This window comes from Erigeron canadensis, chromosome 5 (genome assembly GCF_010389155.1).
Source record: "Erigeron canadensis isolate Cc75 chromosome 5, C_canadensis_v1, whole genome shotgun sequence".
NCBI classification, from domain to species: domain Eukaryota; kingdom Viridiplantae; phylum Streptophyta; class Magnoliopsida; order Asterales; family Asteraceae; genus Erigeron; species Erigeron canadensis.
In genome coordinates this window covers 43,815,825-43,839,376 of record NC_057765.1, presented here as the reverse complement: position 1 = coordinate 43,839,376, position 23,552 = coordinate 43,815,825, and the positions used below count along the sequence as shown (strand labels likewise).

The following is a 23,552-nucleotide window of genomic DNA, read 5'->3' as shown; positions in this document are numbered from 1 at the left end:
GTGGATTGGCGATGATAGCTATTGAAAATGAAATCTTAGAGAGTATGGACTGCGAAAAGCTAATCAACCAATTTGTTATGAAAAATGCTAGACAAGCTTCTCGAATAATTGGTTATATGTATTTCTAATACTATCATTTTGTTATTGTTATAACGTCTCAATTATACATATAAAAAAAAATTTGCTTAATTGGATTTCGAATAATTGGGGGCACTTTTTTCCCGGCTCGGACTGGGCATTTGAATTCTCGGAGCCGCCACTGTAGCTAACAAAAGCTAGATAAGGCCGCAACATGACGACACACGATAACCTGTAACGTTAAGGCCTAATCCAACCCAACCATTTTCTCATAGCCATTCCAGCACCATGTTACTTCTTTTTTATTTCATAAATTTAAAAAGTACCATTGTCAATCTTATATGTCTCTCACAGCTTCTTCTCAAATATTTTATTACATTTTATAAACGAGGCGCGTAACCCGACCAGGGCAAAAAGGGTAACCCGACCAAGAAGCATTAGCGGCGGCGCCCCCGCTAATACTGCGGACCCCATCTGACGAACAAGAGTTACTTTTGACGAAACCTTTGACTAAGCATTAGCGGCGACATCGCCGCTAATACTTAAACCTATTTTTGTGTTAAACCAGCCGCAAGGAAGCAAAACCGATAAAAAAAAAATCTGGCCACTACAAGTTTCTTTCCAATATTCCGGCCATCAACCAATTTTTCGGCAAGATATTATCCCCTCACCTTCTCTATCAAGAATCCGGTCACCCTCACCCTCTTTTTGGTGAAGAAATTCGGCCACCCGTTTCAAATCCGGCCACCCTTCCAACTTCAGGCAATATTAACGGCGACGTCGCCACGAATGCCCGTGACGTGGCATCTTTGGGATCGGACGTTGTCAGTCATCATTGCAGGCATGTCGGGTATGCCACGTGACAGCATTAACGGCGACGTCGCCGCTAACGCCCTGATCCGATTACCCTTTTTCTAGTCGTGTTATCCGATGCCTTTATTAAAGATAAAACAAATCACTTTCTTATTACTATGGGCTGAAATTTTTGCGTGACCCCATCCTACCTTACCTTCTCTCTTTCTTGGGTTTTCCCCAGAGAAAACATCGATGATTAACAAAAGAAAATTGATATGTTAAAATGATATTTTTGAGAAAGTAGTGAGAAAACGGAGAAACAAATAATTAATGTGGATACTTAAAGTAATAATCTAAAAGTGAATAACTATGCAATGAGGACAATAAACGGAAATCGTTGTATTCGAAAGGACAAAATAGCACATAATTGATGGAACAGAACACTTTTCGGTAGATTTTGGTCGTGTTTTAGTAAGGCAGAGGTAACACCTGACAAAAGTCAACTCAACCAAGGTATTAGCAGCGACGTCGCCGTTAATACTCTGACACTGACAGGGGCCCCGCTAATTTATCGTAGAGATTTACCATTACAGACATGGGGGCCGCAGTATTAACGGCGGCGGCGCCGCTAATACCCTCTGTGGTGGGGTTACACATCCCGTTTAGTAATTGATGGAACAAAACACTTTTACTTCACTTTTAGGTAGATTTGGGTCGTGTTTTAGTTTTCATGAAATATGATATGTAATACTTACCGAGTTATCGGGCTAATTCTTTTATCCAAAAGAATAAAATATGTGACATCTAGAATATTTGTAAAAAAAAATTACGAGTACTAACCAAAATGACTATCATGCAAACTTTGTATCCACGTCTGTATATTTTTTAAGTGTTTGTACTAAAAAGTCGATATATATTAGAAATCAATATTTGAGCAAATACAATGAAGATTAAACAATATAGTTTCTCATTGAAAAATTAAAGTTGATTTGCCCCAAAAATTCAAATACAAGGTGTTAGAAATAAAATACGAGTAATAAATAGATATTGTACGTGATAAACGGTGTCTTATAAAAATGGGCCTTCATTCGGTGCCGTAGGCCCGCACCAAATACGGCAGCAGCAACTCACGAGCTTTTTGGACAACCAATCGCCACCTGTCTCTTTTTTACCCGTTTTTAGCATCCGCGTAGATTCTCCACGCGCTTCTCTTCTTTCTACCACATTTTTTTTTTCTCATATTGGCCTTCCTAAATTACATGTTTAAATGTTTTACGAGTATATTATATATGTTCTTGCGGTTTTGTTTGACATATAGACCCACTTACACACATGTGATATGACCACATATTTACTTTTTTTCATTTTTATCATATTTTTTCTATTCTCAATCTACTCGTGTATCTAAATATAGTTACATTACACATTTATAAGATATTGAATATCATGTTACTCTAATTGATATTATTACCTGTGATCATTTTATTATAAATCGCATGTCTGGAAATAATTTAAGTCTACGGGGTCACACGAAATGACACGGTAACTCTATATTATTAATTAGTATATTAAAGTAATATATTAATTAATTAGATCACGAAATGATTAATTTAAATATATTAAGGGGTTAATTATATTTAATTAATTAAATGGAGGATTAAAATGTGAAATATGAAAATTAGAGTTGGGCTCTAAATCCATATGGGGGGCCGGTTTTTGAGAGTCTTTTAGGGGTCTTGATTAACTTGGTCACCAAGTAAATAAACCCTAAATAATCCCTATATATAGAGGCTTTATTCTAAGGGTTTATTCATTTATTCACATAAAAAAATTGTCTTTCCTTTCTCGGGTTACGGCCGAACACCCTCTAAGGGTTTTGGCTATGTTCCATTCAATCCATATAAATCATATACACATAATTAATAGTATTAATTATGGTGTCCATGTTTTAGTGAGTCTGACAACTTCAAATTGGTTTTGGATTGCAAGTGGGTTCAAATAAAAGGGAGATTAAACAAAGGGGTTTGTTTGGTTCGTGATCGGGGTACTAGCATACGGTATAGGGGTGTCTAGTGTGCGATTGTGGGGGGGTTTTCCTTTAAACCCTAACTACTAATAATAATCTTATTATTAATATTATTGGAAGCTTTGCGCAAAGGTACACGTTTCGATTCTCTTTTGTTAATTAATAGTATTGCATATACGTTTCTTTTCCGTTGCGTACTCGTGAATTGTTATATGTTTATGTGCTAATATTCTAACAATTACAAGTTAGCTACTTTGTGTAAGAATTTTATCATTGACAGTGTCTTGCTTACATCTTAAATAGTTTTAGAGTGAATTTTTTTGGTTCCTGTAACGCATTAATGTCATATGAGAAAATGTACTCAAGTTATTTAACAAAATTTTTCATTAAAAAACAATATATAGTGACAGGGTTTTTTTTCGCTGCCCGTAACCCGACCTTTATTTTGGTATCTCGACCAGCACTTTTTGCAGCGACAGTCGCTGAAAAAGTATTGCCACATCATCTTCCACTAACAAAAAATCGCTGCAAATACTTTTGTTGGGCCCAATTTTGATATAAACAAAGCTCTTCTTCCAGATTTATATCCCAAATCAATCCTTTTTTTCTCTCCACAATAATAAACAAATTCATCTACTCCCTCATTCAAAACAAACTTTTCGGATCCATTTAACCTTTTACGTATAAAATTTTTTTTTTCCATCTTTCTTTCTCAAAGGTAATAACTCTTATTATTATTACTATTATTAAATCAATAAATAAATATGAAGAAGATGATTGCAGATTTTTAGACATCCGAATAACTACCGTTGGCGAACCACCACCGAATCACTGAACACCGCTCTTTTTTCTCCTCTTATTTGATTTGTAAAACGATAATTTATGTATAGATTTGGTGTTTTCAACGTACAAATATTTGAAAACCGGTTATGAAAGTTTTGAAATCTTTTATGGGTTTGGTTAAAGAGAGTAAATTGGTGTTAAAAGCAACAACTATTTCATTTTAATTTTTTGCATCGCTGGAATTATTTTTCTTTTCTTCTAATCTTACGTTAGGAGTTCATTGTGCATCAATATTGTTAATGGATAGTTTTGTCTTTATATGACTTTTTTGCAGCGACTGTCGCTGCAAATAGTGGATAAGACAAAACTGCACTGTTTGACTATGCCAGTCAATAGTGTACTTTGTCCGGGCCTACTATTTGCAGCGATAGTCGCTGCAAAAAGTCTGATCAGATTACTAAAAATATAGTCGAGATACCAGACGCTTTTTTTGTATGGAAGATCATTAATATTAGACCTACAAATTAATATTGAGAGAACCAATCAAGTAAACATTCAACAAGCCTTAACAATAAAATGGAAGATATAATATAAACACTACACAAAACGATAAATCTATCACAATTTACAAATTTTACAATATATTATACAAGTTTATAAATATATTGGTTTTAGTTTGTGATAGATTTATTGATTATTACCTTACCAATATCAACCCTCCGATAAAATGGTAAATAACCCGATAATTAAATTCCTCACACGTTGATTGCATGTACACTCAAAATTCCTCTAACTCCATACATACCAAAACGCCAAAACGTAAGGAAAATTAGGGGTAAGGGCGTAGTCGGTTTGTTTTATCGGCAAAAAGCATCGGCAAGCATCGGTATTTCGGCTACACTATAGACAAGTTTAATAGGCAAGCATTGGCAAGAACCATCGGCTAGTTTTGGCCGATGAAAGTAAACGTTGGGCAAGGCTACCTGACCACTTTTGGCATGTGGGAGCCTGTACTTTTGTTTTTTTAAAAAAAAAAAAATTCCCCCTCAATTTCTAACTACAAATTGGCAAGTTTTATACTACACCACTAGTTTTGGCAAGGTATTGACTACTTTTGGCTTGTTTTTAGCTAAACCACATGTCAAACTATCATTGGCTAATTTCTTGCTAAAACTTGTCAGTTTGTCAATCTTTTGGCACTATACCCTTGCACCTTACGCTATTAAAGACCTTCAGACCCCACATTGATTTTCGTCAAAAAAAAATAATTCAAAGATTTGAAAGAAAACGTACCATTGTTGTCATAAAGCCGCACTTCCATCCGTGCCTAATTCAAAGTTGAAGAAATGCGTGACTGAGTATATATGTGATGAGAGCTTTACTTATTTTAGCCATATGATACACAATTACACATCATAGTTGTACTTGTACACATTATGGGCCAAAGCACCAATGGAGGACTCCGGTTCCACTCGAAGTCATGCTCGAGACTGTCACACCCTTTTGGCGTCAGCATTTGTGGGATATCGCTTCATGTCCTTTTCTTTTCAGTTTTCACACATACAAATTTGGAAAAAATGAGTCCGGGTGTTTGGGGTGGAGATTAATTAGTGAGGACAAAAATAAGAGTTATTTTGTTAGTAAAACTGTAAAAGATGCATAAAAACCTAAAGTTTTATTACGAAAATTAAATTATTTCTCTGTTAATTAAGTTAAATTATTCGTCACCTCATGAAATATGTCATGTGCGAGTTAGGTTTTGAAAGTGGCTCGAGTTGAAAAACGAAATCATTTTTCTATTCTCTTTGAAGTGCCCAAATACTCGTACGCAGTGATGATGTAAATTAAACTTTTCACTTACCTTCGGATTAAGCTAAGGCTTGCTTTTGTTTTTTTCCATATGATGTCTTTTTACTGCTTGCTCAATGAATTTCATCCATATATTTAAAAAAATTTAAGAATTTAATCGTAACACAAAGTTCTGAGAAATAATATATCCTTCTAAAAAAAATGGAAGAAAGAAAGGGGCGAACCTCATGTCATCTCATCCTAGTTCACCCTACACACCGCCTCCAAGGGGCGACTTACATTTAGGGTAAATTTCCTGGCTCATCCTTCTATTTGTTGACATGGCACAATTTCCAGAAAAAAAAAGGATTTGAGAGGGGGGACCAATGTAAAGTGTCAAAAAAAAGGTGTTAGGAAGGGAGGACTAATGTAAAAGTGTCATGTGGCGCAAGTTGACACACTCTCAAAATTCTAATTTTCAGCTTTATCGAAAGGCAACTCTTCTGACCAACATGTCACATGAGCAAGTCGTTTCACCCTCCATCATCATTACTTTATCAGTAATGATCCAAAATATTATAATAATCTCTTTAATAATTTTATAATAATCTCTTTAATAATTTTAATAATCTTTTTAATAATTTTAAAAATGACAAGATCGATCATTTTTATTTGTTTTTTTTATTGATTTTGACAAATATAATGATCCAATCCTATTATATCACTAATGGTAGGAGTTTCATTTAAGAGACGCTATGTCTCAGGTTTGAAACCAACTGGTACCAATTGTTAGAACAATTGTTTTCATATAAATTCAGTCAACCAAAAACAGATGTAGATTCAGTCAACCAAAAACAGATGTAGATTATAATTCGTTAAAAGTTTAATTTCATCATATTTTAATTCATTTAAATTTCAATTGCAATTTCTTTAATACTTTTAATTACTTCAAAAAACGTTACATGAATGAATGGATGTTGTCAATTAAACACTTTTCATATTGTCAAAAAGTTAAAAAGTTTGGCAAGTTCTGTTTGTTGGGATTTAGCCACCACTTGGGAAAAGATTCAAAGAATTAATAAGTGGAAACAACTTGGACATGTTGATAAATCATGAAAAAGTGACACCCACTCTCCCAAATGTGAGAGTATACCATTCAATCATCCTCATCATCACCATCAAAGAAGTTGCAAGACAAAATTAAGAGTAAACAAAGGGGGGGAAAAAATATAAACAACAAGACAAAAAAGCGTTTAAGGGCCCTTTTCCTCCCACAACCAAAAAAATACAAAAAAATCAAACACATCCCTGAAAAACCTCTTACAAAAGATTTTGTTTTTCACCTTTCTTTCCAACCAAAATTCACCACCACCATAAAGCCCAACACACCCATAAAGCTGCCTTTTCTTTCCCTTTTTCCAACTTTTGTTGTTCAACATAAAGTTGTGAACTTTGGTGTCATGAGTATACAATTTTACTCATTTGTGAATCTTTAGGGTTATTTTTGTTTATCATTTTTTGTAATAGATACAGAGATGCAAACAGAGAAATCTGAGCCAGTAAGATCGGTGATAGCAGATACAAGAGGAAAACATAGAATATCTGCTGAATTGAAAAGACTTGAACAAGAAACTCGCCATTTAGAGGTTTGAATTTTAATTTTTTTTGTTGTTATAATTTGTAAGATTCTCTCATATTTATTGTTTATAGTTGCTTTAATCCATATGGGTATTTGTGGGTTAACTTCAAAATTGAAACTTTTGTTATATGATTTGTTTTCTTTGAATTTTTTGAATTTAGGATAGTTAGTTCAATATTATGCAATGATTGTTTTTATTTCTGCAATTTTGTAGTTTAGCGTTTTCTGAGAATATTGTCGTAGCTCAATCCCCTTGCGCCGCCTCTGACAGGATTAAATATCGTTGTTGAATCCCCATAATTTGCCTCTAACTGAATTGCTTATCGTTGTTGTTGAATCATCTTAGTACAATAGAGAGTTTCTAATATTTTTTGCCAAAGGTTTTCATTTATATATTGATTCATAGGAGCTTCATGGTCATTTGATAATATAATTGGCTAGTATAATGACTAATATGTGCATTGTATATAGTTCATCAACTGAATGTCCGAATTTGATTTGCTAAGTTTAATAAGATTTTTAGTTTAATTGTATTTATATGGAGCTTAAAATATGATGTGAAATAATATTTGTGGTCTATTAGCTTAAAATTGTTCTTATTTGATTCTCCCCCTATATATATATATATATATATATATATAGCCTTGTACCCGCGCGATGCGGCGGGCATAGGAAAAAAACGCTGGTTAATTAGCGTTACCCATGCGATTACCGGATCACCGTACCTATGGCTATGTGTGTTTTAGACAACGGAGATGACGACAGTTTTGGGGGGCAGTGCCTATGTGTGTTTTAGAGGGAGACGGTTCTGAGGGGATGTATGTGTGTGTTTGTTCTCGGGGATGTATGGGTGTGTTTTTTGATATAATATGTGAGCAGCTTCAGGAGAAGGGAAGGGAGACAAATTGGGCGTGAGTTTTCTTAAAGGTATTTTCGATATTTCAGGATTAAAGTGTTTGGTGGTAGTGTAAATTAAGGGTAAAATAGGTAATTGAAAGGTAGAGTGTTTAATTTGGAGAGGGGGTAGTTTGTTTATATAGGGAGTATAGATTATATTTCATATTTTAGGATAATGGATTGAAGTTGTTCATGATCAAAGTAACTTCTTACTCTTATGAGTTAAATTTCGTTTATAATTTATAGCATTACAAACAATCTACAACGTTTTATCTAAGCCAGTTTTTTTATTATTATGTTGGTTTTTAACTAACACTATTAACAGTTTAAATTCAGAATATTTGATTTGAATTGGTTAGGTTCAAGACTTGAATTTACAAGTTAAATTAAAACGTTCAGTTTAAATTTCTCTTCTATGTCTTGACCAGCCATGTGTCCTTCGCAATAGGTGAGATGTCTAATGCCTTTTGAATCCTAGATCATCCCAAAAACTCAAAAAGCTTCAAAAGAGACATTGGTTGAAAAACATACACAAGAAACTAACACTTGTATTAAGAACTTCATGAACACTTTACAACAAATGTTAGAACTTGTTGTGGGTGTCAGGTAATTAGTTTTAACGAAATTGGCTGTAGGAGATAGTGTTTGTATGCGCCTTTTCTGTTTGAAGTTGTTATTCAGATAATTAGTTGTTTATAGTAGTGTTTGTCGTGTTCTAGTTATCGTATGTGGCCCAAAAAAAAGGTGATACATTTGAATGGGAGTTAAGGTTTTCTCAAAGTTGTTTTACAGAGGACTAAAGGAGGTAATAGGTAATATTAGTTTACCCATACAGTAATCATCTAGTATGAACCTGATCATTATAGAATCAGTAGCAGATTTGTTTCCAGAAAAACGCCACATGACCAAAATCTGTATGTAATCATTAGCTCTTTACCAACACGCTGACAAACTTCTATAAAAATGGCTGTCAAAAACTTTTTTCCAATTGGTGGCTTTAAACAGCATAATAAACACTTCATGAAAATGATGTATGATATCAAAGGCAGGTTATAAAGTACAATATATTCAACAAAAGTATTAATATGATTACAAAATGGGACATTGTATAAGCTATTGTTTTTAAAATCTACAGAAAATGCAATGAAATTTAGTTTCAAATGAAAGATTTTTAAAAGAGATTATCTGAAGAATTACAGTCTACACGCCCATCAAAATTTCAGCATTTGACTAGGCAATCAATTTACACAAAGTGTTTGACTAATTCTGTAGCATGTAAGATTGACTAATTGACTAGGCAATCAATGCAGCTATGTGCCTTTTAACCTTGTCTCTTTAGCAGGTGCTACTTATAAATTGTGTATAATACGAGTAATAATTATTAAACACTCATCTGTTATGTCATATACTCATATGCAGGAGGAGCTGGACCAGCTTGAGAAAATGGAAGCAGCCTCCGCTGCATGCAAGGAGTGAGTATAAATGTTAAATGTTTCAGTCTATCTTTTAAAATAATCAACGAATGTAATATTGATGTGTAATCAACCATTTCTAACACTCTTTTTCTTTGTGTTCTGATAGAATATTAAATAATGTGGAAACAAGGCCGGATCCGTTACTTCCCACGTAAGATCTCTTGTTTTTTGCTTCCAGTATAAACAATATGGGCCCAATGAAAATTGCAACACTTGTATTGCACGTAGGTTAAAATGTCTAAAATAACCTTGATCATGACCGCTTTTTGACCAAAATCAATACCATGGATAGAGAGTAGAGACCCATATTTTCCTTGAAGATTTAGTCAAAAAGAAATATGTGGCAGAAAACACAAGTCATTTGAAATTTGCAATTTTCATGGGATTCTTTGTATCTGTTCTGGTTTGTGAATATGGTTAGGTTTGGTTTGCTCTTTATGCAAAATAACAATGTGCTTTATGAAAGTAATGACTAGAGGTGGCATCCAATGGTAAAAACGTAAAACATTAAAAATAGCTTTTTAGGAAATTGACCAATGGTTAAAAGACATCCCAAGTGTCTTTGTAATGCATAAATTCTCTTAAATAAATAATTTAGATTAATATTGAAATGATATAATTTTTTATTTTTTTAATGACTGAGATGATATAATTGGCAATTTAATTTATATTAATAGATCTATAAAATTTGGGCTGAAGTTTTTCGGATCCACTGGGCCTGTTAAAAAGAAAACACTAATGTATTGGCTTTCCACCTCTTATTGTAACATTTGACAATACAGATAGTTGGTTGCTTGGTTAGCCATATGTTGGCATTCTAGTGAAACATTAAAGTACCTCGGAGAAGATGCCATTTTGAAACCAAATAAGTCATTTTAGAGTGAGATTTTACCAACAGAACCGTGTGGTAGTGAGTATAGTGAATCTCAATGTTGCGACTTTCATCAGTCAGGGACTCAGGGGGTGGTTTGGTTTTTCCCTTGCTACCGTTTTGGTTTTGAATCTGTTGGTTTTGACTTTGGTGGCAGGACACATGGGCCTGCAAACCCATCATGGGATCAATGGTTCGAGGGACCTAAAGATAAATCCGGTTGCAGATGCTGGATACTCTAACAATAATGTGAATAAATTCATTGGAGTTCACCCAAGGTTCATGCATTGCCATCTCCATTATACAATCTCAATTACAGATACAGAGAAGAATCTTATTTTCCAGATCGTCCTTGTGCAGAAATGTCTAATTCTTTTTCGTTTGTAGAGAAAATTAAAATCTGTGAGAGTTCTCATTATTTTTCATTTTGTTATCAAAAGATTTTCATTTTTTGCAGATAATCATGTTTTCAGAGATCGAGTTTCCAGGTTTATCTTGAGTCCGTTTTATATAGCAGTGATGAGACTGCTTAGCCGTCGTGTGTTTTATGGTCCCATATGACTGGAGTATGCAACAAAAAAGATATTTTTATAACACAAATATGTGTTTTGTCGTCGCTTATAATTTTAGGGTAAAGTCTATTTAGAACCCCAACGGCCCAACTCGATATAAAATGATTCATGTTAGTAAGCTACACAATTGTTAAATGACACTGGTTTTGTGTACGATCTCCACTTTTAATAAAACTTTGGTTACCAACAGACAAGAAGTTTAGGTTATCGATAGATGGTAAGTTCTTGCCGATTGTAATCCTAAGAATTTAAGATCAAAACGTTGCACCTTTATGTTACCTCTGTTGGAAAACAGTTAAACACTAAATAAACATGGTGCTAATAGCGGCCCATTTGTACTTTGGGTTGTGGTCTCATTACATTGGGCTGGGCTCTGTAATAAAGCTGTGATAACCAAACACATGGGCTTGTTAAAATTTTTAAAAGAATGGGAAGTGATTTTTACTCAAAAACTCGAAAGAACAGTTACTTCATACTTAGTTCCTGTGACAAGAACTTTGCATAACTATTCATAAGACGTTATTAGGCGACCAGGCGTAGATGTAATATTATGCGTAAATATCTGTATGAGTCTGGGTTTCTGGAAACCATAAACTCAAACTCAAGGTCCTTATTTAGTTTCATGCTTGACATGAATGTTGTCTTTACTCTTTATAGTTAGGTTTCAGTTACTAGCATTTTTGGATAAAAATGACCTTTTGGATACAGTGTTTAATTATTCTGTTTAGGGTAGTTCTAGAAATCTAACTAATAGTAAAACGACATCGTTGAATTATTTGATCCAAGTATCATATTTTAAAGACGAAAGTTGAATATTTTTGTTTTTACTTTTTACAGAGATGTTCAGCTGTTAGAATTGGAGCTTGCAAGCTCGTATAGTCGTATAGCTAACTAAAACAAGAGCCTTAGTATACCAAGTCTCTTGGTATTAAATAAATAAGTTATCACCAAATGGTATGAAAAACCAAGATATCATTTTTCAAATGACAGAGTTGAATGAGAGTGAGAATGACTTGAATTTAATTTAGAGTATAAAATTTAAGATTATCATTTATTATAATAATTTATTTATAAATAATATATATGGCTATATGCACAAAGCAACACGCCATTATTGGATTATTGCACTAGATAGTAACTCAAGTTTAAAATAATCATCATCAAATAATATCATATGACACCATCATTATTATTCTCCATATCTCAAGTTAAAAAACTATATGACATGAATATTTAAAGTTGTGGTAATAAGGTATTAAATTTTGCTTGCTAAGTTGAAGAAAGAATAAGATACATTATCATGGAGACATGGACAGCGAAATTATCTGGACTTATCTAATTGATTCTGGACTTATTATGTATCTAAAATCTATTCTTGTATAATATCCTCAACCAATTTGATTTTATATGTTCTTTACAATACTAATCAAATCAAATTTAATTATCGATAGGTATATAGACAATATGGTATGACATTGGAAGTTAGAACCACTTCTTTCACTAAATTTAGTTGAGCCTTTCGAAAAACACTGTACAATGGTGCATTTTATGTTATTATAGAGATGACATAATAGTAGTGAATATTATTAGATAGTAGTGTATATATAAACCTAACTCCATTTAAGTGGGTTGGCCAGAGGTATCTTTTAAATCCACTATGTGGGCCTTGGAGGTGAGTTTCCCCAAGGTCACGGGTTTGAGTCTTGGGTTTCTTATCTCAAGGTATTTTCCACGAGGATGGGGTTGGAGGTCCAACGAATTGTTGGTTAAAAATTGCCTCCAACACGTCTGAATCGAAACTAACTTTAAAAAAAAAAGTAGTGTATATATATAGTAATAATAATGATAATAATTAAATAAAAGTAATAATAAACTCTAAAAAAAATAGTACTAGTTGGTTATCTCGGACTATTTTTTGTCTCTACTTGGAAGACTTTCAGTAATTCTGACTAGAAAAAAGAGAGGATTCCTTTTAACAAAAATTCAGAATTTAGATATTTTACCTAGTCATATATACCATCAACTTCATTTTCAGCGTGTGGTGGGTGATTACGGATCACTAGTTATAAATGGTCTCTCCAAATGTTCTTGTCATCATCATTTTAAAGTTTTAAACCGTAATGTTTGTACATATATGTCATCTAAAATTATAATTTAGCGTCAATTTTGCACAATAATAGCTACTCGTATTATATTCATGCGATGTTAACAGAGATGTCTCGTCTCATTAATATATAATTAACAAAATAACAATTTTTCAATAAGAAAACATATGTTGTATGATGTAATGAAACATTTTGAGATTACGCTAAATTGAAATTTCTAATTTAAGACTTGGTGGTAATTCCAGATTCCAGTCTGTCTATGTGTTATAAAGTATTAAAAAATATATTTTCCAATAATATCTCTCTTCAAACCAATTACATTTGGATGAACATTTCAAGCCTTTCATCATGATCATTTGGCTTGGTCAAGTCTTTTTAGTGTTGCTTGGAATCTAGTGAAGAATTTATTCTCAATATAATATGAAATGATGTGAAAGTTTCAAAACATATTTGATTATATCAATTTATATAAATACTCTTCGTAATAATTAGAAATTTTAGGTCAAATTAAGAATATAGATGATCTTTTCTTTTCATTACTACATCAGAAGTATGAAACCATGATCAATCTATGAAAGTTGCATAGAATGACTCACATTTTGATTTTACAATGTTTTATGTTTCATAAGATTGTTTATTACTCCATATTATTTTTACAAATAAAATGTACTTTTTTTCTTCCAATAGTCTATGCTAATTTAAGTTATAAAAGTACCAAATATATATTTTGACAAACACAACGATTGATATATAGCATCATAGAAGCACAAAACTAATACAAAACAAAAACAATTATACTTTCTAATTAGCAATCTTACTTCATACAAAAGAAAATTTAGGAGTCACTTTCATCTATCCTTTTCATCAAGGGCCTATCCAATGTCCATAGGTTATGTAGTATTAGACTATTAGTCATTAAAAAAATATATGTATATATAACTTCCACAATTATTTGTGTTTCATGTACTTTAAAATATATATATATATATATGTATATCCTTGTAGTGATTTGGATCTTCTAATGAATTGTAATTGTATTAACTTTTTTTTTTTATAACGATAATAATTCAATAGAATCAAATTACTGAGAAAGTCATTTAGATTGTATTAATTTATTAAGAAATCTAATATATCTAAAAAATATATATTGTAAAGACAAGTACCTAGGCTATCCCAAACTCTCTTGTATTATTTTACATTTTGTGAACCTCACAAACTGATATATAATTGTTATAAATAAATAAATGGAATAATATATCTTGATATATCTAAAAAAAAATAATATAATGGTAAGTGAAAAGTAAAATTTATGATGAAGGGTAGTTTATTTTCACCAAAACTAAAACAAAATTGAAGGGCAAGTGAGATAATTTTGTCCCCACTTAACCACTCCAATGAATGGTCCCAAAACTTTATAAACATCAAGATGAGGACATTGAAAGTTTAAGAAATAAATAGTAATTATTTTGATGGGCTTTATGCATCATTGAGATTGCCACATTGGCCTGTAATCATACTATATGGGCCCCACACTTTGGCCCACATTTTTCTAACAAATAATTCAAAGACTTCTTCAAACCAACTCCATAATTTTTTTGATTCCCGTACGTAATATCTTACAAGCTTATGTGCTCGTAGTTTTATTACTTTTATCTATTTAAGAAGTTATTTTGTGGGGTATGATTTAGTGATAATTTGTTTATAAAACTAAAAGTTAACTATACAGATCCACACATTATAACACATACATACAATGTGTTTGCTAAAAGACTACAACTTGTAACAAAAATCATTTCTTAGCCCTATATGTTAGTTATAAATATGTCCAAATCCATCCATTGCAAACGATATTAGCTTCTGTTTTTTTTTTTTTTTTAATTTAAATTTATGAAATGCAATTGGGTCTAACCTTTCAAGATTTGCCCATACCATAAACGGAGTATTAATCACCATAGCATATGGGACATAGTATTCAAGGAAATGAACTTTGAGGTTTTCGATTCAAAATTACGACAATGATTGCTTGTATTCTTTGTTACTTAATGAAAAAGATGCTTTATCTAAAGGAACTTTTTTTGGCAAAAGTTTTGTGATCTAAAAAGGCAAACAATTCTCACTTGAAACGAAATTAAATACTAACCGGATACTTGGCAAAGTAACAACTAACAAGAGTTTTTTTTCTTTCTCGTATCTTTAAAATCTCACCAAAAACAAGCAATAAGAAATTTTAATTAGAGAATAGAGACTAGGAATATACTACGTATAAAAAAGATGACGATTACAATCTTTGTGGAAACTGGAAAATTAATATATAAAAAAGATTTTGAAGATGACATTTATTTTCAAAAACCAAAAATTATAATACCGTTTTGAGGTCATCTTTATTGTACTATATGCAATAAAAATCGTACGTAATGATAAAAGAAACAAGCATGAGTACCACAAGAAGAGGACCCAACTACTACTAAAATACAATCACTAAAGTTTTTTTGTGGTGTGGGGTGTATTGTGGGGAAAGGGTGAGACAAAGACAAAACCCATCATCTCATTTTTCATATATATATCTCTCCTTATCAAACAACTTTATGTCCTCATCAACTCTTTTATCATTTGCTTTAATATTTGAAATTCTTTACAAAGTTTTCAATAAAAGTATCAATTAAGTGTAACACTCTCTCTAAATGTAACTTGTATACAAAAGTTGGAAGCTTTGATTCTTCGTGTCTCTAAATATATATCTACACTTTTTGAGTCACAATATCGGCTAAAATATATGCATATACTTATATACATACAATTAACTACAACTTGCATCATATAAGGTATAAGCTAATGGATCCAGACCAAGGATCCGTCTAGGTATATACAATTAACTACATAACAAAGTTAAAACGTAATTTCAGGTGTCGATTTTCGTATTTAATTTGTCACGTCATTTTTTTAATATATTAACTATTGATTTTTTCCACACATTTAAGTGTAGGTATGTGATAAAAGTGTGTGGATATTTGACTTAATTTTATAATGGCATAACTACCATTTTGATTTTAAGTATAGCTTTGAATACGGAAGACGCAACATTATAACAAAGTTTCATTTTCATTCTATATTACTTGTTGTTACACTTGCCTGTAAATATGTATTATATATTGAAAATATGTATTATATATTGAAAAGTATAGTGGAGTATTATCTTTCACTTAAATTTTTAATAAGATTGAAAATCACTATAAGTATATTAAATTTGTGAACTTTTAATGGAAAATTTTCTCTCTGTGTATGTAATATCTTTTCTTCGTGTGATAAGTCAACTCAAAGGGGCAAAAATTTATTTCCTCATTGTGTTGTCATCGCTTTATTTTTCAAGAAAAAATTATCCAAACTTTACTTTAAATAGTATCAAATGGCATCATTCCAGCATCTTTAAATAAAATGCACTCGATAGTTCGTTATAGGTTAGAAAATTATCAAATATGTACAACATGTACTATGGAAATTGAAACATAATATCTCATAAATATCTATGTAGTATTATAGTATGGCATGAAAGTAAGTTTATCCATCCATAATAACATTGTCTACAATATTGTCCAACTAATTGTTCTATATAATACAAATAATTGTTTGGGTTTTTTTTTGCCTTTTTGGTTGTTTGGGACCAAATTAATTTCTTCTTTCTTATACATAGTTGAAGTAGATAAGCGAACGTATAGAAATAATACAATATCTAGTTAATTTTGGCTCGATCATGGTATAGAACAAAGATTCGGTTTGAGTGATTGACAATAATCAAGTTAAATTCCCATATCGTATTGTTGTTGTGTGTTCTTGTTTTTAGTTTTTTGTTTATTGTTGTGTGTGTCAAAATTTTATATGCTTGGTGATTCTAAAGCTACAATCATGTTGTTTATTACACGGTTGCATTGTTTGTCCGTCATATTTCTAACACTTATATGTTACTGTGCGCGTTGGTTCGTCGGCTTGGCTTTAATTTAAGAGGGTTTGTAGATGGTTGGCGCATAATTCTACAAATACCGATTTCACATCACTCCTCGCTCCTTTGATCTTATTATTAGAAATGAAAAATTGTTGTGATATTAGCTTCTACATGTTGTAACTGACTAACTACCACATATAAAGTGAATCTTTCATAAATAAGTGGTAAATGGTCCAACAAGTTGTACCATTTTGCTTCAATATTAACGTCACCACTCACCATAAAACTTGTAACATTTCAAGGGTATGTAACGCCATCTCAAGAGACTACAAGGGTGTGTGTATTTATTTATAAATTCATCATGTCACATCTTTTAGAAAGGCGTTTTTCTGTGTAGTTATATGCATAGGCCCCAATATGAACATGTCCACCATGATGAAAGAGAGCTCAAACTTCATTAACCATAATGGCATTTTATTTACATCAAAATCAACTCCAATGGTGCACTCACCACCATAAGTTTTAGCTTGAACTTATAATTGCAATGGGGTAGGGTGTGGGGGGTAAAGGGGTATTGTTAATACCTTAAAATTATGCTAAATAAAGATTAGCTAATCTTTAAGCACTAGTCAATTAATCCAAAAGGACATGGTAATGGTACCGGCCCATTGGTTGCAAATTTGAAGATTAGATGATGTATGATACCCATTAGGTTTCAACCATATGGGACCAACCATCAAATTATGACAGAACAAGATGTGATTTATGATGGATTTATTTGCATAAATTCTTATCGAAAACGACATATTTATAATTACAACTTAATAATCTTATAAGATAGTTGTTTAAATATTAATATTTCATTACGTGAGAGATAAATTAACCTTAGAAAATTTTGTATAACTATAAATAGGGTGGTGATCTGTACACCACCTAGTTTTAATCGTGCAACACCATAATGTTTCACGACATTAGGTGATCAATGTATTGATCATTATCCATGATAAAAAGCAATTATATACTTATATATATGTACCATACATCCAGCCATCCAGATTTATATCTGTATCTATATATCTAAAATCTAATATGAATTAACCATGTATAATTTATAACTTTTGAAATCACTAGAAGAGGGAAACGATCATAGTTATTACTACTAGTTTTTGTTACCAATTTGCCGTTACATTAATAAAATGCATATATATTGAAGCTAATATGAATCGTGACAGGAAGAAAATGAAATTCTACCCATAACGTTATACAAAATTAAGTTTTGCCATTCAAATATATAGAGCTTTAACTATCTTTTTAGCATTGTGGAATAATATATAAGTTTCAAATATATATACCAGTAAAATGAAATATGATGCAACCACCGTGCAACTTATTATTATTATTATCATTATTTTCTATTAAAATTATTGTTATTATTATTTTCTTGAAATCCATGAACAATATAATTAACCAACTTATCTATACTTTCTTATAAAGCATTTTGAAGTTTTATTTATGGAATGTCTTAAAAAATTAAACATACTTTTTTTTTTCCAAAAAACCCCTTTCACTATATATATGGTTCTCAAAATGGTCCTCCATACATTACAACACTGAATTACCGTATCTACCTTTATAACAAGTTGTCACTCCTAAAACAAAATTCTGCCGCAACTTGCAGATATTATGCTCGTTATTTTAGATGAGGATCCTTGACACCTCATGATTGATGAAAAACAAAGATACATAGTCCGAATGGTCTTTTTATGTCGTAAAATATTTTGATGATGTCAATAAATGTGCCCCCCAAAAAAAGATAGTGCGTAGTAGAGAACCCGAAAAAGGAAAAATGTTAAAACCATTTAATTCAATTTTGTTACCCAATGGCCGTTACGCTATTCAATGCAGAGGTATTCTAAAATGGCAAAATCGTTCGATGAGAGTTTGCGTCTTCTTTCTTATCGAAGAAGATAAGTTTTGCAACTTCATGTTTATATTCTACAATGTAATGTAATGTGGACTTGCAATTGTTTTTTTTTTTTTTTTGGACTATGTTTTATCCTAGCCTCAAGTTACTCTATTAATTTCATATAAAAATAAGTAAATGTTAGATTATTTCGAAAAGAAATTTATAAATAACTTTTGCAAAATTAAGGTAACAAATTAGGTGGATCATTTAAATTGAAGAAATAAAAAGGAAAAGGAAAAACTATATAAATTTGATTTTAACGGTAAAATATGGCATGAGATTTGTGGAGCTGTTTTTACTTTATAAAACTGAATAAAAAATAGTTGGAAGCTCGAGAGTAGGTGATTTGGTTGAATTACTTGTAGATACAAATTATTATTGGTTGGCCAAAAAATTGGAGTTTTATAGACAAAAATAGGATAATGCTAGTAGGCGAGACTTTCTTTTTGTTTCTTATTTTATTTAAAAGAATTCATTATAGGCGTTGTACAAACGTCATGTATTTTGTCCTTTATGATTTAGCTATATTTTTTTTTTTTTCATTTTTGTTTTGTTTTGTTAATGAAGCAAGTATAAATATACCAAGATGATAAATGTTGGTTGACGAAAACTTTAAAATGCATTTAAACAAGTTTGCACAGTTAAGAAAAACAAATCTAAAAACTCATATAACCAAGGAAAGATCTAATCTCATTAAAAAATAATCATAACAAATTACACCTTTTATCTTGCTAAGCCGTACTTATAAGTTGAAAAACTAGTAAACACAAACTACAAATTTGCTTGCAAAGTATAACATGTATTTTGAGATCACCACTTATACGAGGATTTATCAATTCTTAATCTAATATTGATTATGTAAAAAAAATTCAGTCACATAAAAAATATATATTTTTACTTTTCTATGTATTCAGCACGTCTAAATCGAAACTAACTTTAAAAAAAAATGTATTTAAATGTTTTAGCTTTTAACATGTCTGTTGTGCAACTAAAGTGAAGTTTGGAAATCAAAGGGTAAAACTAACAGCTGAACAAAACTTTAAGGTGCATCTGTAACTTTTCTTATCAGGTAATTATGCTTTCAATCAACCAGTGATAACAAAGCATGTGTCCATTTTCACTGACAAACAAAAACCCAAATAGCCACATAGGCCCAATGTCCACACAGCACGTGACCCACCTTCAAATTATTGGATAATCCAGTCCACGTCATCATCCATCTGTTTTTATTATCCACGTCACCACACGTCTCTAATCCATCATTTGGTTTTGTATAAAAACCTCTCAACTGACTCCACATTTTTCACTCACTCCCAAAGATTACAAATCTCAGACACACACACAAACACATACACACAGACCAACTACTCTTTATTTTTTTTAAAAAAATATAGTTTTAAACATTATAAACTCCGGCGACTATAACCTCGCCGGAAAATGAATATTCCGGCAAGTAAATTTTACTCATCAAAGCGTCTCTCGAATGCGAAAGTTCCGGTCCATCGTCGTCACATTCTTCACGAAAAACATTAAAACAAGTTATTCTTTTCTTTTGTGAAACAAAACCAAAAAAGAAAAGGTATCAAAGTTTTGTTTAATTATTAGTAACTTAATTCATAATCCAACAATACTTAACACGTAACGTGGTACTTTTGTTTAATTTGGGGGTGTATTTAGGCGAACGCTAATTTTAATAGCAGATATATAGATATAATTGTTGTAAGTATGCATTTCCAAATGAAGGTTCAACCCATAAGTTTCTTGGAAACAAGTGAGAATTTTGAAACAACACCGGCTTTGACTTGGACAAAGCCGGTGTTGAAGTCTCGGTTGAAGAGACTTTTTGATCGGAAAAATCATAACAATTCAGAGAAACTTGTTGATGGATCAGAATTGGAACCGAGTTCTGTTTGTTTGGCTAAAATGGTTGAGAATTTTATGGAAGATACTACTCCTCTTGAAAAGCCCAAATGCAGCCGAAATCGTTGCAATTGTTTTAATGGAAACATCAATGATATTTCGGATGACGATGAAGAATCCGATATCTCTGCTTCCGAAATTCTCAAGGTACGTAATCATTGTTCTAAACACATTATTTACACACAAAAGTAGTACCCGTAATGATTTTCTTAACTCGATCGTACACATATACAAAAGGAATGATTTTGATATTATTATGACATGTAGAGCTTGACGCCTTGTTCGAGTGTGGCTCAAAGAAACTTATTGGCAGACACATCGAAGCTAGTTGAGAAACACAAAGCAATTAGTTGTAAGCGAAAAGACGAGTTAAGGAAGCTTGTAGTGGAAGGGTTGATATTTATCGGTCACGATGCTTCCATATGTAAATCTCATTGGGACAAAACTTCTTCTTATCCGGCAGGTATGACTATTTACATCTCACCTCCCGATTCCATAATTCCCTTATTTTTATTATGACCTTATTTCTCGATACCGATTTGATTGTAGGTGAATATGAGTATGTAGATGTTATGATGGAAGGAGGTCAAGAAAGAGTACTAATTGATATAGATTTTAGATCAGAATTCGAGATAGCTCGTCCCACAGGAACATATAAAGCAATCCTTAATTCTTTGCCCTACATATATGTCGGCCAAGCCGATCGGTTGCAACAGATTATATCTATAATTTCTGAAGCAGCTAAACTGAGCTTGAAGAAAAAAGGAATGCCGGTTCCACCGTGGCGGAAACCCGACTACATGAAATCCAAATGGCTGTCTCCGTACACCCGAACACTCTCTCCGTCGCCGTCGATGATACTACTACCAATGCCGCCGACGCCACCACCGACACCGGACTCGAAACAGAACGTAAATGGGTCGTCTGTTTTTTCTTCACAAGATTTTGAGTCAGAGTGTGGGGTTTTTGAAATGATTATTGGAGGAGATGAAACGACGGCGTTGGGAAAATCCGATGATGGTTTTCAGTCGTCGGCAGCGTCGGTGACGTGGCAGCCGCCGGCGATAAAACCGAGGAATGTGGAGAGAGGGAGTAAATTAGTGGTCACCGGATTAGCTTCTCTCTTCAAAGAGAAAAGCATATGATGGAATAAACAAATTTTGGAATTATTTTTTTCTTTTCTTTTTTGTTTTTTTTTACTCATTTTCTTAAGAGTAAAAAAATAATGAAAATTATATATATAACAATGCAGATATTATAAAGTAAATCTTTGTTCATCCCAAATTCCCATTTCATTGCCTTATAAAAAACTTCGTAGTATTCCCTTTATCCATATGTAAATAGCTACAGAAGAACTGTCACAATATGGTACTCCAACTAATTATTGAACAAAAGTATTCACAACTTTTTTTTCCCTGTATTTATATAATCTTCTATTTATTTCACAATATAGTCTCATTTTTTGAAATTTGTGAGAATTTTAACTAGTTGAGTGGCAATTCTGTCTAAATAATTTAGATAACATTAATAATGTAGTTTTATTGTATTTATATTTATTTTATTATAATTTTTTAAATAATAAATGAATTTAATAAATAATTTGAAATATAAATATCCGTTACGTACCATCAAATATTGAAATCCCAATTCCCAAACATGAACAACTTTAAAATTCTCTCAATAGTTACTCCCTCTATTTAGAAAAACGAAAGCAAGTACCCGCGTATTGCGGCGGTAAAATGATGAGGGTGATAAGTCATAAAGTGTGATATGTCATATGAGGTTATATGTCATAGAGTGTCATAGTCAAATGCCTTAGTCGTACGGGCTCTACACTCGGATTTAAAAATTCGTCGAAAGTATATCGAATGACATCTTTAATGAAAGAACATGAAATTTTAAGAACACCCATATAATTTTTATAATTTATCGATGTACGGTTTTTGAGATAAAAGATTTTGAAAGAATTAGAGGAATAAGATGATTTACGGAGGAGAGAGAAAATTGTATGCATTGATGTATGGTACATTATGCATTAATATGTGTATTGTTGAATTGAAGGTTGAAAGTTGAAAAGTAAATTTGCTTTATAATATAGTATAGATAAATATCCATTATAAATGTGATATATTATTGCCGTTTAAAAAAAAATGTGACATATTTTGAAAAATATAATGTGACGCTCAGGTCAATAACTCAATAAGATACTATAATTATTGTTAGAATTTACTAAAAATTCCAAGTTGACCCTTCTTATATACACGTTTAATATAAGACGTAAATTATTATAAGGGTTATAAATTATGCTTTGCAAACTGTACATGTTAATTTCCACTGAAGAAATGATATATTATTTAGAAAATTAGCCTAATATTTTTTTTTAGCACCTTTAAAACATGACAACTCTAATCTATTAATTTTTGTTAATTTCATTCTTTAATCTTGTCAAGTGATATTAGGCTAGTTTTTTTTTGGACATATCATTTTATTTTGTATATTAGTATAATAGCTTTTTATGTACTTTGCAATAAGATATTAAACTGTTTATTGATTTTACTAGCATATAAACTATTTATTGAGTATATTAAACCTTTGAGGATAGGCTTACACATTAATTAATTTTTAAAATAATCTAATGGGAAAGAAGATGAGTTGGGTCAGAATTCCAATCCAAATCCATATCTATATCCATATCCATAT

General features: G+C 31.7%; 2 protein-coding genes across 2 annotated transcripts; both read left to right on the top strand.

Annotated features, from left to right (window-relative positions):
* The first annotated feature begins 6,748 nt into the window (after positions 1–6,748).
* LOC122600186 (guanine nucleotide-binding protein subunit gamma 2-like) lies at positions 6,749–10,813 on the top strand. Its single transcript, XM_043772859.1, has 4 exons — positions 6,749–7,116; positions 9,426–9,478; positions 9,588–9,632; positions 10,510–10,813. The coding sequence occupies exons 1-4, from the start codon at positions 7,006–7,008 to the stop codon at positions 10,592–10,594; spliced, it is 294 nt and encodes a 97-aa protein (XP_043628794.1). The 5' UTR covers positions 6,749–7,005; the 3' UTR covers positions 10,595–10,813.
* Positions 10,814–20,253: 9,440 nt separating this feature from the next.
* Positions 20,254–22,033, top strand: LOC122599585. Its single transcript, XM_043772114.1, has 3 exons — positions 20,254–20,999; positions 21,120–21,315; positions 21,402–22,033. The coding sequence occupies exons 1-3, from the start codon at positions 20,658–20,660 to the stop codon at positions 21,995–21,997; spliced, it is 1,134 nt and encodes a 377-aa protein (XP_043628049.1). The 5' UTR covers positions 20,254–20,657; the 3' UTR covers positions 21,998–22,033.
* Positions 22,034–23,552: the final 1,519 nt, after the last annotated feature.